The 14,912-nt window shown below is 35.9% G+C and overlaps 2 protein-coding genes across 2 annotated transcripts; one reads left to right on the top strand and one right to left on the bottom strand.

Moving 5' to 3' along the window:
* Positions 1-4,319: 4,319 nt before the first annotated feature.
* On the bottom strand, positions 4,320-4,932 carry LOC121803292 (ethylene-responsive transcription factor ERF095-like). Its single transcript, XM_042202972.1, has one exon. The coding sequence runs from the start codon at positions 4,922-4,924 to the stop codon at positions 4,589-4,591; it is 336 nt and encodes a 111-aa protein (XP_042058906.1). The 5' UTR covers positions 4,925-4,932; the 3' UTR covers positions 4,320-4,588.
* A 7,685-nt stretch (positions 4,933-12,617) lies between these two features.
* On the top strand, positions 12,618-13,589 carry LOC121803839. Its single transcript, XM_042203430.1, has one exon. The coding sequence runs from the start codon at positions 12,618-12,620 to the stop codon at positions 13,587-13,589; it is 972 nt and encodes a 323-aa protein (XP_042059364.1).
* The last annotated feature ends 1,323 nt before the right edge of the window (positions 13,590-14,912 follow it).

Below are 14,912 nucleotides of genomic sequence, written 5' to 3'. Positions count from 1 at the left end.
GAACACACAATTTTTAAATCATTTAACTAATGTCTTAATCTTACTATTGGTTGAAATCTTTAACTTCGTTTGAGTAACATGAGTTTGGAGTTGAGATTTAGAAATTTTAATCGAATATGGAAACTCAAAATTAAAGGGGCTTGTTAAAGTCTGTTGTTTAAATTGTTCGTCCTTGTTTCCGTCAGATATATGTTTGCTAAGTAATCGAGTCATGAATTGGTAAAACGGAATTCGACTAATTGATTGTGCAATTTGAAATTTCGATCATCTGGTGACAAATTTGGCATCAAGCGACAATAACTAGGTAATAGGTTTCAAAGTTCTCAATCAATTTGAATTTTGATATTAGAAAAGTTAGGATAGAAGTCTAAATCTTATGTCTACTAAAGGGCGATTTTTCAACAAACTGTAGAATTAAAATGGGAAATAATTTCAAATCGTAGATATGGAGCAACTTGTATTTTGATTTGAGCTATTTTAAGAGTGACGATGTATGTCACTATTGGTTAGTTTGTCATTGAAGTATGTACAGTGTATAGTGGCCAATGAGTCCACCGTCCACTATGGTGGTGTTCGGTTTTCAAGATAAAATAATACAAGATACAATCTAGGATTGAGTTGTGAGATTATTTTAGTCATAGGGGATTAGCTATGACTAATTATCCCATGATTATCCATCTAGGATTGAGTTGTGGGATTGAATCTCTTTAACCAAACACACTACAAATTTAATCCCGGATACAATCTTGCAAACTGAACACCCCCTATATGGTTGATGTCGAGTCAACAGATATGGGCACAGATGAATGTGATTTATGTTTGTTGAAATTTCACATTGTGGTCCAATTAAAAATATTAATCTTCGGCTTATATATAAAAAGCTGTTCCCTCCTAAGTTCGGATAAGGAAGTTATTCATCCATTGCATGAACATATACATGAGTTTCCTTCGCCAAAATGAGATTTAGGAGGCTCATAGCACCAACAAATTCAGATAAAATTGAAACTTATTTTTACAATTTCATTATGTATTAGTAATATTTTTTTAATAATATTTTTTAGTCTCTCTTAATGTGAACTCACAATTATATATTCTTAATCTTATCTGGCATCATAAGAAGTTGGGTTTTATATGGCCAGTATGAAATCTAGTAGGAATACGCATCAAAGAACTTGGGGTTTTATTGGAAATCTAGGAAGAAGTGAAACCAAGATCTATTAATAATGTGGGTTTGAATATTTTCTGTGCTTATCACGCTTGTAATGGCCTACGCGGATATCGGTGGGGAGTGTCAAGAAATTGAATTTTGTTACTCCCTCTTGTAAAAATTTGTTTTATTTTATTATCGTTTATCCTTTATTTTCCTTTACTATTTTCTTTGTTATTTGTTGGTCTACTAGACTACTAGTGATTTCGGATACGGAAGAACTTGATTTGTGGCAAACAAAATTAAAATAAAAACATAGCAGATCTATATTCTACTTTCGACCAATATAATACTCCTAGATTGATAAGAAAACAAAACAAATCAAATTATTTTTTTTGTATATAAATTGATTAATTTTAGATTATGTTATCATTTTGTAATTTTAAATATTCAATTCTTTTTTTTATTAATCTACATTAAGGTTAAAAACTCAAATTAACTTTTCCTTGTACGTATGATTTTTTCCTACCTACTGGAAATTGGGCAATCCCGAAAAGGACTACTTTTCAACATTCAAGTATGAAAGCAACCTTCAACTCATATCAGTCAAATCTTTTGAGTGACTAACTTCAAAATTAGGGTATATGATATCACTTCATATCACGTTCATAAAAGTCAAACTATGTGTAGAAAGAATCCCAAAAGTTCAATAGCGATTACACGCACGTTCTCTCTCTCCAAACATTATGGGATTTGTATTCTTTAATGTTTTCATAAAAAAAGAGTGAAGCTTCCTTTTGAACATTTAAGGTCGACGATTTTTAAATGATATTCTACACAGAAAACGTTTTTGTTAAGCTTTTCATGTTTAAGTTCGTCCTAAACTCAATACTCCTAGGAGTTGGTTGAAAATTTCTCATCCAACCCAAACTAATTCAACTTTTTTTATAAAACACTAATTTTTTCTATCACATCCATTCCCATCAATATAATCTCATCCAACTTACTAAAATATAAACGAACTTGTATGTATGTTTTTTTATAGACAAATGAATATAAATTTTAAAGTCACGTCATGGTGGACTCGAACTCAAGGCCTTTGGCCTCAAGCATTACTAATTTACCACTAAGTCAACTCACATACACGGTAAACAACCTTTTTGTTTGTCATATTGTCGTTTGAAACACATTCCACTCATTTGGATTCTACTCCTGTCGCGAACAACCATGGCAAAAAAATGTATTCATATTTATTTTTACAGGATACTGCTAACATGATAAGTCATGTTTTGTGCGAACACATAAGTTTTTAATATCGGAAACGAACCTAATGTATGAGCACTGTGCATGAGAAGAGGGAATATTATTTCTTAGTAGTGAGTAAAGTTTGTATTCGTGAGGATTACCATTTGCAATCGGGTCCTTAACTGTATAGTAATCGGCCCTTTTGATGACCTAAGTAGGCTGCCAAGTTTAGTCTAAATGATCTTATTGGGCCGCCTTGTTGGGCACTAAACTCGGCCCACACGTAGTACTTTAATGATTAAAATAATAATTGTACATAGTCATTTTAGTTATTAGTATCCAAAATTATAACAAATGCAAACTTGATTAAAATTCGTACAATGGGTAGCACATAATAGCACATTGATCTTGCTCATGCAAATGTATGAAAGCATAATCGATTTTAAAATGGTCTTCGTATTATTAAAATCCACATTTTCTTAAATGAATTAAAACAAATTAAAAATTATCTAAAAACGACGATTCTACATATGGTTCAATTTTGATCATAATTCTCTAAATATAAAAAAATCTGAATTTAATTTTGTAATAACAGCCCTTAGTGAGGAAGCTTTGAAAGGCTGATGGTGTGAAAAAAGGCAATATTAATTATGGAAAAAAAGTAAAAGCTCTGAAGTAGCCCATCATACTCCATCACATGAATATTGCGGATTCATAGATAATGAACCCCCTTTTACTCCTATAAATATTTCAAAAACAACAATCCTACCTTCTGCAAAGAAAATGTCAGAAAATAAGTAACAACAGAATGAATCTAAACACCATATTTCCCCTATTCCTACTATACATCTTCCCTTTCATTCTACATCTTCAACCAACACAAGGAAAAAGCCTACTTCTTCAAACTCTTGAAAAAAACAATGCCACAAACTCATCATCCCCATGGCTTGCAAGACTGAATAACCCGCGGCCACCGTCTGGGTGCTGGCGGCGGCCCTGGGTGTGCGGGCAGGGCCAACCCCCGGGGGTCCGGGTTCTGTGCTGCCAAAACAGATGCGGGAGACACAAGGCAATGCTGTAGGGGACAATGTGTAAACACAAATAGAAACCGCAACCACTGTGGGAAGTGCGATAACAGATGCGGGTTTCGTAGGCGTTGCTTGTATGGAATGTGCGGTTATGCTCAGCCGGATCCTCCCCACCGGCCGCCTCGCCCTCACTCTCCGTCTGGAGCCGCGGGTTGAAGATAAGCTTCTCGTTGCCTTTGAGAGTTTGTCTGGTTTCAGTATCCATTTGAATTTATGCTCATGCTCAAAACTTAATTATGCGCTTCTGTTTTTTCTGCGTATGCAGTTTCGTATTACTTTGCAATTTGGTGTTATCAAATTATGTTATTGTTGATTAATAAATTAAATTATCTGGGTAGTGATGAAAATGTTATTGCTGATAAAATGTTGTATATTCTCTCCATCCCATCCCATAAAAATAGTGAATTAGAAGGCAATATGAGTTTTAATAGGAAATTAGTAAAGTATGAAAGAGAAAGAACAAAGAATTTAAGTTGCATTAGTGGATAGTAAAATCCATCTTATTAGTTGTATAATGTGTGATAAGAAAAAGGTTCCAAAACCAAAAATTGACTAATTTTATGGGACGGACTAAAATGAGACAATTTTTTTAGGACAAAAGGAGTATTTGCGAGAAATAACATCTAAAAGTCTAACCAAATTAAGTGTTTTTGTTTCCACACGCCGTTGTTATATCAGACCACACCCCTAGCCCCTAGGTTGATCCATATGGTTCATATCCATAGACAACTCACTATCGCTTGAACCTTCAATAAGACCGTTTCACGTAGTAGTTCTGATAAGTCGTTAATATTTTTAAAATTTAACTGAAAGTTGGAGAAGGATTCGCAATACCAAACTTGTTGAAAAATCACGTTATTAATTCAATCAATATGGGATTGTCACTTTATGCTTGCGCAATTTTCATGCAGGCAGGCAGGCAGGCAGTATGTATGTACAATTACATAGGTAACAAATGATCCTCAATGCATATATGAAGTGTGTTGACACTTTTCTGATCACCCTTTAACATGCACATATTAGCCACCACACAACAATAAATTTTGATAGTAACACTTTCTCTCAGCCTTTTTAACAAAACAATACCCCCCACCTCTTACCTCCATACTCATTGAAGGAGCTCTTCTAGCAAATTGTCGTCGTAGTACTCGAACTCGATAATTTGTCTCCCACGATCATCTTTCCTAGTCGAATCTGAGGAGGATGCGAAATGCGAGGAGCTGCTGGGCAAGTTATACTCATGGGGGAAATTGAGGATCGCCAAGTGACCTCTCATGGAATAGGCGGTGGTGTCGTAGGCTCTGGCGGCCTCCTCCGCGGTGTTGAATGTCCCTAGCCAGACTCTGGCGCCTTGATTGGCGGAGTCTCGTATCTCGGCGGCGTACTTTCCCGACGGCCGCTTCCTCACGCCTCTATACTTGATTTCTCTGCTGTGACTGTCCATGATGGTTAGATATATTTGGTCTGTGTTTGTGTGCACTTAACTTTGAAGTGATGTGGCCATTTATATGTGTTGGAATGTTCTACTTGGACGATCGTGTGGCCGAGATGTAAGGCCACGTGGATAGAAGCTTCCATTTTGGAACAATTAACTTGGTATGCAATGTATCTGGGCTGGTCATAGTGATGGCTTCGGATATATCAGACTTTGACTCTTTTGTATCCCAAACAAAATTGTGAGATAGAGGCGCACGTGATGATTTATTCCAAAAAATGGTCCAAATTGGTGAGCAGTAACATTAGTAACGTCTTATTTTAATAGTGCCAAATTAAATTAGTTGGTGTACTCGCCTAAGGATACTAAGTACTAAAACGAGGACTTGTCTTTTTAAAAATACTAGTAGTATGAAACTATAATACCCAGACTGTTATATAAATTATAGGGCTAATATACAAAAAACTATAAGTTATTCAAGTCTTTAACTTCAATTTTGAATGTGCTCAATACATGAATTTATTGTAGGTAGCCAATTTTCACCGAACTGAATTTTCATCCAATTGAATTCAAGGTGACATATCAAAATGTCCAAAATGATTTCGGTCTTAATCTATGGTGACATGTCATAATATCATAATATGATTAATATCTAAATATATCAAAATGACGTTGCTTCATTGCAAAACAAAAAAACTAGTTCTTCGTTCCATTCAAAAGTCCATATTTCCTCTTTAATTTGTCACACTCAAAATGTCAAATTTCTATATATGAAAATAAATCTTTCTCTCTTTCTCACTCGTATCTCCTCATTGAAATATTTAACTATCTTTTTTCTCTACTTACTTTAACAAAAAACTCCTCCTAAAATCTCATGTCACTCAAGAATGTGAACATCTTGAGTTGAACGAAGAAGTTGTTGGAATATATAAGATATATGTTGGAGGAGTAATTTAGTTTGGAAGAAATATGTGAGAAGAAAATGTGTGGAATATATGGAAAATGTTTTAGGAGAAGTTGGTGATGTGGGTAAACAAAGGGAACACTTTATTTCCCAAACTTTCTCAAGTTACAAAATGTTACAACTTACCCATATTTATAGGCATCCACTTCCTATTCTAGAATCATCTACTTAATACTTTTATATTCTAAATATCTAGATTTGCATCTATAAAAATCTAGATATTTATTAAAGAATATCTATAATCTAGACTATTCTCCTAAAATATCTAGATATTTCTACTAAAATATCTAGATATTTTCTCATGCCTATTCTAGACAATTCTACATAATAGCTAGATATTTGTATAATTTTTAGATATTTACAAAATCAAGTTTATTTTAATATTACAACATCCCCCTTAAACTTGATTTGTCATTCCGAGCAGCGTCCTGATCTTGATAAAGTCTTCGTACTTGAGGGGCTTTGTGAAAATATCGACAACTTGATCCTGCGATTTCACATATTCACTTGAATCTCCTGATTTGCAACGCATTTTCTGATGTAGTGGTAGCGGGTGTCGATGTGCTTGCTTCGGTTGTGGAACACTGAATTTTTGGATATTGCAATCGCCGACTTGTTATCCACACTAATAGTTGTTGACTCCTTTTGTGGCCACCCGAGCTCCGACAATAAACTCCTGAGCCATATTCGGCCTCGCAGGTTGATAATGTGACAATGGGCTGCTTCTTAGATATAAGTGAAGGCAGTGTCTCACATGTAGAACACATATCCACTTGTACTATTTCGGTCATCAGTGTCTCCAGCTCAGTCACTATCACTGTAGCCAATAAGCCTATAATCATTAGTAGCTGAATATAATAGGCCATAGTCGACCGTACCTTTGAGATATCAGAGTATTCTCCTTGCTGCCTTGAAGTGGGTAGTGGTTGGTTTCTCCATGTAGCAACTTACGAGCCCTGTAGCGTACAATATATCCGGCCTTGTGCAAGTTAAGTACCATAGGCTTCTAACCAAGCTCTTGTACAGTGTTGGGTCCATCTTTTCTTCTTTATCGTTCTTTGATTGGTTTGCAATCCTCCATTTTGAACTTCTTCAGGATCTCCTTTGCGTAGTGTTCTTGTGTAATGAATACTCCATATTCACGTTGCTTTACTTCCAATCCGAGGTAGTATGCCATCAGCCCGATGCATGTCATCTCGAATTCTTCAGTCATGGCCTTCTTGAATTCCTCGAACATGCTTGGATTGTTTCCTATGAAAATGAGATCATCCACATACAAGCACACTATTAATATATCATTTCCTTTACTTTTCACATAGAGCGCATGTTTGTGTGGGAATTTGGTGAAGCCGTTATCTTCAAGATACTTGTCGATCCTGTTATTCCACGCCCTCGGTGCTTGCTTTAGCCCATATAAGGCTTTATTCAACTTCAAAACTTTATCTTCTTGGCCATTTACCACATAACCATCAGGTTGCTTGATATAGATTTCTTTATCAAGAAATCCATTCAAGAAAGCCGACTTTACATCTATTTGATAAATTTTCCATCTATTTTGGGCTGCAAGAGATAGTATTAGTCTAATAGTTTCTAAGCGAGCGATAGAAGCAAATACCTCGTCATAGTCGATTCCAGCTCTTTGGCTATATCCTTTTGCGACGAGTCTAGCTTTATATCTTTCAACTTCACCGTTGGAATTGTTCTTAATTTTATACACCCACTTAACTCCAATGGCCATGTGTCCTTTTGGTAGTGTCACCAGCTCCCACGTGGCATTCTTCTCTATGGCTTTGATCTTTTCATCCATCACGACTCGCCAATTTTCACTTGTTGTAGTTTCTTCAAAGCTAACTGGTTCACAATCAGCAAACAAGCAAAATAAGATGAGATCTTCTAACCTTTCGGTGTCTTCATACACTCCATCCAAACTTCGTGTGCGTTCTGTGGCTCTTTCATTAAGGAAAGATGGTGGTGAGCTTCTGACAGCTGAGGTATGAGATGTAGGTGGAGTTGTATGTTCTTGTTGCTCTTCTCCCGTCTGCTCGCCTGTTCTTTGATCTCCAAACGGAGGTATGAAGGTGAAGTCATTGTCTGAGCCGAAATCACATACTCTTTGTTCATCGAACTCCATGTCTCGGCTAATCACAGTTTTCTGCGAAGTTGGATCATATAACTTATAGCCATTAGTGTTAGAGTCGTATCCGATGAAGATGAATGGTTTGCTTTTGTCATCGAGTTTACTCCTCGTCTAATCCGGTATATGTGCATAGGCTTTGCTCCCGAACACTCTCAAGTGGGTGATCCCTGGCTTTCTTCCGCTCCAAGCTTCTTGAGGAATCATTCTTCAGACACTTTTTGTTGGAGACCTATTAGACAGGTACACGGCGCAAGCCACTGCTTCTACCGAAAGCTCTTTAGGTAAATTCTTCGTCTTCAGCATACTTCGAGTCATCTCAACGATGGTCTTGTTTTTGCGTTCGGCCACTCCATTCTGCTGGGGAGATCTAGGAACTGGCAATAGCCTTTGAATTCCGCTTTCTTTGCAGAATTCTAGAAACTCTCTGGATGTGAATTCTCCACCTCGGTCGGTCCTCATTGCTTTGATTTCTAGACAACAACCTTGAACTTCTTAAAGGCGTCAAATGCTTTTGATTTCTTCTTCAAGAAGTATACCCACGTTTTTCTTGAAAAATCATCAATGAAAAGTAGGAAATAATTATTTTTACCGAGGGAGGTTGGCTTGATTGGTCCACACACGTCTGTATGGATTAACTCCAATGGCTTATGAGCTCTCGAACTTGACTCCTTTGGGAACGGCTTTCTGAAGTGCTTCCCAACTAAGCATCATTCACAGAGTTGATCGGGGTGCTCGATGGGTGGTAATCCTCGTACCATCTTTTTATTTGATAGCAATTTTAAGTTACCAAAATTTAGGATGCTCAAATTGAAGATGCCATAGCCAAGACTTATCTTTATAACATGCTTGAAGACACTTCACCACATCATTTTGAACATTTAATAAAACATTCTATTCTCCACGTAATTGGCCTTCTCTTCAACTTTTGGTTTTGTCTCTCTGCACTCAGAAGCATAGTGCTCATATCTATGACAATTATAACACTTTATTGAAGATTATCGTACCTCGACTGTGTGGAGCTCCTTCCTCGTCCCATATTTGGGAACTCCTTTCTTTCTTCATTATTCGCAAAATATCCTCGTCCACGTCCACAAGCATATCCTCGACCACGACCGCGATCTTGTCTTTGTCCGCGACCTCTTCCTTGTCGACCACCACCATTTCTCGAACTTTCTTCTTTCTCCTTTGGCCTTACTTCCAACTTTAAAAGTTGCTCCACAATTTCTTGTTTCTTCTTTTTTTTCTCCTCATATGCTTGTAGCGAACCCAATAAGTGGTCGATAGTCATTTCCTCCAAATCTTTTGTTTCTTCTATTGTAACTACTATGTGCTCAAAATTAGGGGTTAGAGAGCGCAATATTTTCTCCATGATTCTAACATCCTCCAATTTTTCACCATTTCTTTTCATTTGGTTTGACACCGCCAAGACTCTTGAAAAATAATCCGAAATTGATTCGGACTCTTTCATATGTAAAGATTCAAATTCCCCTCTTAAAGTTTGGAGGCGTACCTTCTTTACTCGCTCCGCACCAACACACGAGATTTGGAGCTTCTTCCACGCTTCTTTGGCAGTGCTTGCACTCGAGATCTTCTTGAAATCGTCGTCCCCTTGAGCTTGGTAGATGAGATAGAGAGCTTTCTAGTCTCTCTATCTCGCAATCTATCCCTTTGTTGTTGGGATAGATCGGTCTCGTCTTGCGTCACCTCGTAGCCACTCTCCACGATCTCCCAAACGTCGTGGGCTCCCAATAACGCTTTTATCTTGATACTCCAATTATCGAAACTGCTCTTATTGAGCATGGGGACTTGGAACGACGACAAGTTAGCCATAGTGCAGGTAGGAACTTATGGCTCTGGTACCACTTTGTTGAAATATATAAGATATATGTTGAAGGAGTAATTTAGTTTGGAGGAAATATTTGAGAAGAAAATGGGTGGAATATATGGAAAATGTTTTAGGAGAGGTTGGTGATGTAGGTAAACAAAAGGAACACTTTATTTCTCAAACACTCTCAAGTTACAAAATGTTACAACTTACCCATATTTATAGGCATCCACTTCTTATTCTAGAATCATCTACTTAATACTTTTATATTCTAAATATCTAGATTTTCTATAAATAAAAAATCTTGATATTTATTAAATAATATCTATAATCTACACTATTCTACTAAAATATCAAGATATTTCTACTAAAATATCTAGATATTTTCTCATGCCTATTCTAGACAATTCTACATAATATCTAGATATTTGTATAATTTTTAGATATTTACAAAATCAAGTTTATTTTAATATTCTATGAATTGTAATTGGGCACAACACAGATTAGTTATGACTTATGAACTTTGGCCATACCTATAAATATATTTTTTGGAAGACTAGTCAAACTATTCAAAATACTATTGGTCAATCTGGGATCCATCTTTTGACCAAAGCCTTGAGAATTGTGCTATAGGCTCCCAAATTGGCAAATTAATTCAGAAATTGGCAATTTGAGCATTTTTTGATAAAAAAAACTTATAGTACAAGTAATTTTTTTTAAACCTGGGGTTTCTAATTTGAATTTGGTTATTATAAACCGATGGTTAATTGTTTGTCATGATAACCATAAAAACCCTATAAATTTTTATTAATTATTACCTCCGTCCTTGAAAAATAGAAAGTTTTGAAACAACACGAGTTTTAATATACAATTGGTGAAATAAGAAAGAAGAATTGGTAAGTACGAAAGAGGTAGAGAAAAAGTAGTGTTAGCGGAGTGCGGGATCCACGTTCTAAAATAGAAATATTCAAAAATTTCTATTTTAAAAAAACAATCTAAAATAAAAATAGTTTCTATTTTTAAGGGAGGTAGTACATACGGTATAAATATGATAAGTATTTAACGATTTAGTTTAAGCCTCATTTAACAAGTATGTTGACCATGAATTAACTTTTGTAACGCTGTCTGGCCGAAACCCTTAGCTAATACCTATACAGTGAATCGATTTGGCGTGATAATGTACTTACATTGTATTTTGGATCAAAATAAGTTAAATAACCTTTTAAATTAGACTTTCAAGTGTGTCTGGTTCCAAAGTCTGGCATGGATCGGCCCCAGATTGGGTCGACAAAAACAACGTAGGCTCGGACTCTAGCAACTCGATTTAAGAGGACTTCAATAAAGCATTTTTTTTAAAAAAAATTCAGTATTAGTCAAGACCGAAGCACGTCACGCAAATTTAAAGTCTAACACGGCTGATCCTACTTTGTTTAAAATGTAAGCCTACCCACAAACCAACGAACTACAATTAAAATAATAAGCGATGGACTCAAATCAAAATAGTAATACTAACACTATTTCAGCCGAAAGCACGACTCATTTACACCCATAAACGGTAACAATTCAGTCTCAATTTTAATGACAACTCAAAATTTTTATTTCTATCATTATTTTTAATTACATTAAATAATTATTGAAAGTTTCGTAAATTAAACTTCAATAGGTAATCTAATTTTCGCAAACAATTTTTTTCGAACTAACATGAATTATGGAAGTAAAATAGAAAACGAAAGTTTTAGTGTAATTGAATCCATGTTCATTTTTAATAGATTACGTGATCTGACTTAATCAGTTATATCTCATAATGAGATTATTAAATTAAAAATCACATTGGAAGTTTACTGGAAAACTTGAGAAGAGTGCACTATTACATTTTTTTCAATTAGTTAAAATGAATGAGATCTATGGAACAAGGTTTCATCTAATTCTGCAAAATAATGTCACGTGAGAATAAATCCCTTGGATGGCAATCGACATCTTATTGTACTTTGCATTGCAATGCACAGTTCAAAAAGATTATGATATTCGTATCCATTCTACAAGTAGTAAATGTTTAACGTTTAATTAATATGCATTTGGAGTGTTTTAATAATAAAGGAATCATAATGTTTTTACTTTTTACCTTACAGTAAAAGCAAGACGAATTATTCTATGTTGTCAAATGAAATTCAATAATATATATTGACGACAAGTAATATACACTTTACCCATTTGAAAATTCTATTCCATTTTTGACCAAATGAATAATGCACAATCTTTGTTATTTTAGTGTAATTGGATTAATTTGATTGAACAATATTATCATAATGAGACATCATATAAGTTTGAAAGAGCGGAGTGCACGCTTGTTTGAATTCATTATGATTAGAAGGGGGTTCGGGGCAGCGCTCCCCGAGTTGCGGGGTCCAAGGGGCAGAGCCCCTGGCTAGGGTCGAAAATTCATCCGGAAATATAATTTCTGATAGTCGAAGGACTGATTTACAATTTTCGAAACTTCTTAAAAACTGTTAAAATTAGCTAAGAAATGGAAGAGAAGCAATGCTTCATGAAGAGACGCGATGTTTCGTTTCATGCCTCTTCTTATTGATCTTTTTCGGTTCAAAGTTTGATGGCAGAATCAACATACGAAACTTCTAAACCTGAATTGTATCCGATCAAATATTGGTAGAACCACCAAATTGATTTGATCTGAAAGTGTTATTCACGCCTTTCAGTATATCCAGTTGTTCATGATTCAGAAATTTCTCCCTAACAAAGATCAAATCAAATTCTGAAGATGTCGAACAAGGAAACGGCGAAGGAAGCAACGAAAGGTTTCGCGAAGTTGGACAAGTTTGCTGGCCAGGATTTCAGACGCTGGCAAAAGAAGATGCATTTCATGTTGACGAATCTGAAGGTCGTGTATGTTTTGAGTACTCCCATGCCTGATGCTGTTGAGAATGAAACTCTGGAACAAACGAGGAGGCGGATAAAGTGGGAGAACGACGACTACATATGTCGTGGTCACATCTTAAACGATATGTCTGATTCCCTATTTGATGTGTATCAAAACGTAGAGTCTGCTAAAGAGTTGTGGGATTCCCTCGAAGCCAAATATATGGCAGAAGATGCTTTTAGCAAGAAATTTCTTGTCGTGAACTTTATTAACTATAAAATGGTGGATTCGAGGCCTGTCATGGAACAATACAACGAATTGTTGAGGATATTGGGACAATTTTCCCAATATGATATGAAAATGGAGGAATCCATTTCTGTTTCTAGTATTATCGATAAACTGCCACCCTCCTGGAAGGATTTTAAAAATAATCTGAAACATAAGAATGAGGAGTTGAATCTGGTCGAACTTGGAAGTGACTTCCAAATCGAACAGTACATACGTGATATGGAAAAAGGCTCTGTCGGTAATGGTAAAACAATGGTTGGTTATTCTGTGAAATGGTGGAAGAGGGTGAATCATCCAAGACTGGTAAAGAGAAACAAACATTTCAAGGGAAACAACAGTAAGGCTGAGAACAAGAAGCCTAAACTGATGTGCTGGAAGTACTGTAAATCCGGGCACTTCAAGAGGGATTGTAAGTCTGGAAACAGTGGAGGTATAGGAAAGAACGAGGCTGGTACAAGTGGATCCACTGATCCTGGAAAACAATCAGATTCGTTTTATGTACCTAACGATCATTCTGTTGAGAATTATTATGCATCAATAATCTCTGAAGCACTCTATGTGCAAGATGATGATATTTCGTGGTAGGTTGATTCGGGGTGCAACATGTCATGTGTGCAAGGATCGTCAATGGTTCAAGGATTTCAAACCAATTGAAGATGGATCTTCATTGAAGATGGGCAATGTTGCAACTAAACCAATCAAATGAATAAGAACTGTTAGCCTAGTATTTACTTCTGGAAACTCTTTAGTTTAAAAAAAAGTTGTGTATGTACCTGGTATTCGTAAAAACTTAGTTTCTGGTATTGTATTAAATAATTGTGGCTATAAACAAGTTTTAGAAAGTGGCAAATATATTCTGTCAAGACATGACACTTTTATTGGATTCGGTTATCTATGTGGTATGTTTAAGTTGAATCTAGATGTTTCTTTTGTTAATAATTCTATTTGCATGACTTCTACTAATTCTAGTAATCATATTAGTAAATCAGAATTGTGGCATGCTAGATTAGGACATGTACATTACAAGAGATTGAAAGATATGTCGAAAATGAGTTTAATACCAGTTTTTGATTTGAATGTTGAAAGGTGTAAAACTTGCATGTTAACTAAGATTACTCGACAACCTTTCAATAAAATTATCAGTAAAGATACTAAGGTATTAGAACTTATACACAGTGATTTGTGTGATTTTCATTCGACTCCATCACTTGGTAATAAAAAGTATGTAGTTACTTTTATTGATGATGCTACTAGATATTGTCATATCTATCTGTTCCATTCAAAAGATGAAGCTCTTGATAAATTTAAAATCTTCAAAGAAAGTGTAGAGCTCCATCATGGTGTGAAGATTAAAGTTCTTCGCACTGATAGGGGAGGTGAGTATTATGATCCAATATATTTCGAATCTACTGGTATAGTACATCAGACCACTGCTCCATATATACCACAACAAAATGGTGTAGCGGAAAGAAAGAATAGAACATTGAAAGAAATGGTTAATTCGATGTTGTGCTATTCTGGCCTAAGTGAAGAATTTTGGGGCGAGGCTATGCTAACAGCCTGTTATTTATTGAACAGAGTTCCTAATAAAAGGAACAAGATAACTGTTACGTCCTCAACTGAATCACAGGGAACGGAAGGAGCCACAGACGAAGACATGCCGGAGACACCTCCGTCACCATCGTCGTCCACATCACAAAGCAAGGAAGATCCGCCCACAAGCCAGGAGCCTCAGAGTCCGCTGGAGGAAGTCACTAAGGAAGCCTCGACGAGGAAGTTGAGACCGAGACAAGGAATCAAGCAGCCGGAACGTTACCAAGACTTCGTCTCCAAATAGCGCGCCAGCTGCTCGACATAAGGCCTGAAAGAGTCCGCCTATTTATTCTGTTATTTTAGTTATTTACTTTA

The sequence above is a fragment of the Salvia splendens genome, chromosome 5, assembly GCF_004379255.2.
Source record: "Salvia splendens isolate huo1 chromosome 5, SspV2, whole genome shotgun sequence".
NCBI lineage: Eukaryota > Viridiplantae > Streptophyta > Magnoliopsida > Lamiales > Lamiaceae > Salvia > Salvia splendens.
This window is presented reverse-complemented; position numbering and strand designations above follow the sequence as displayed.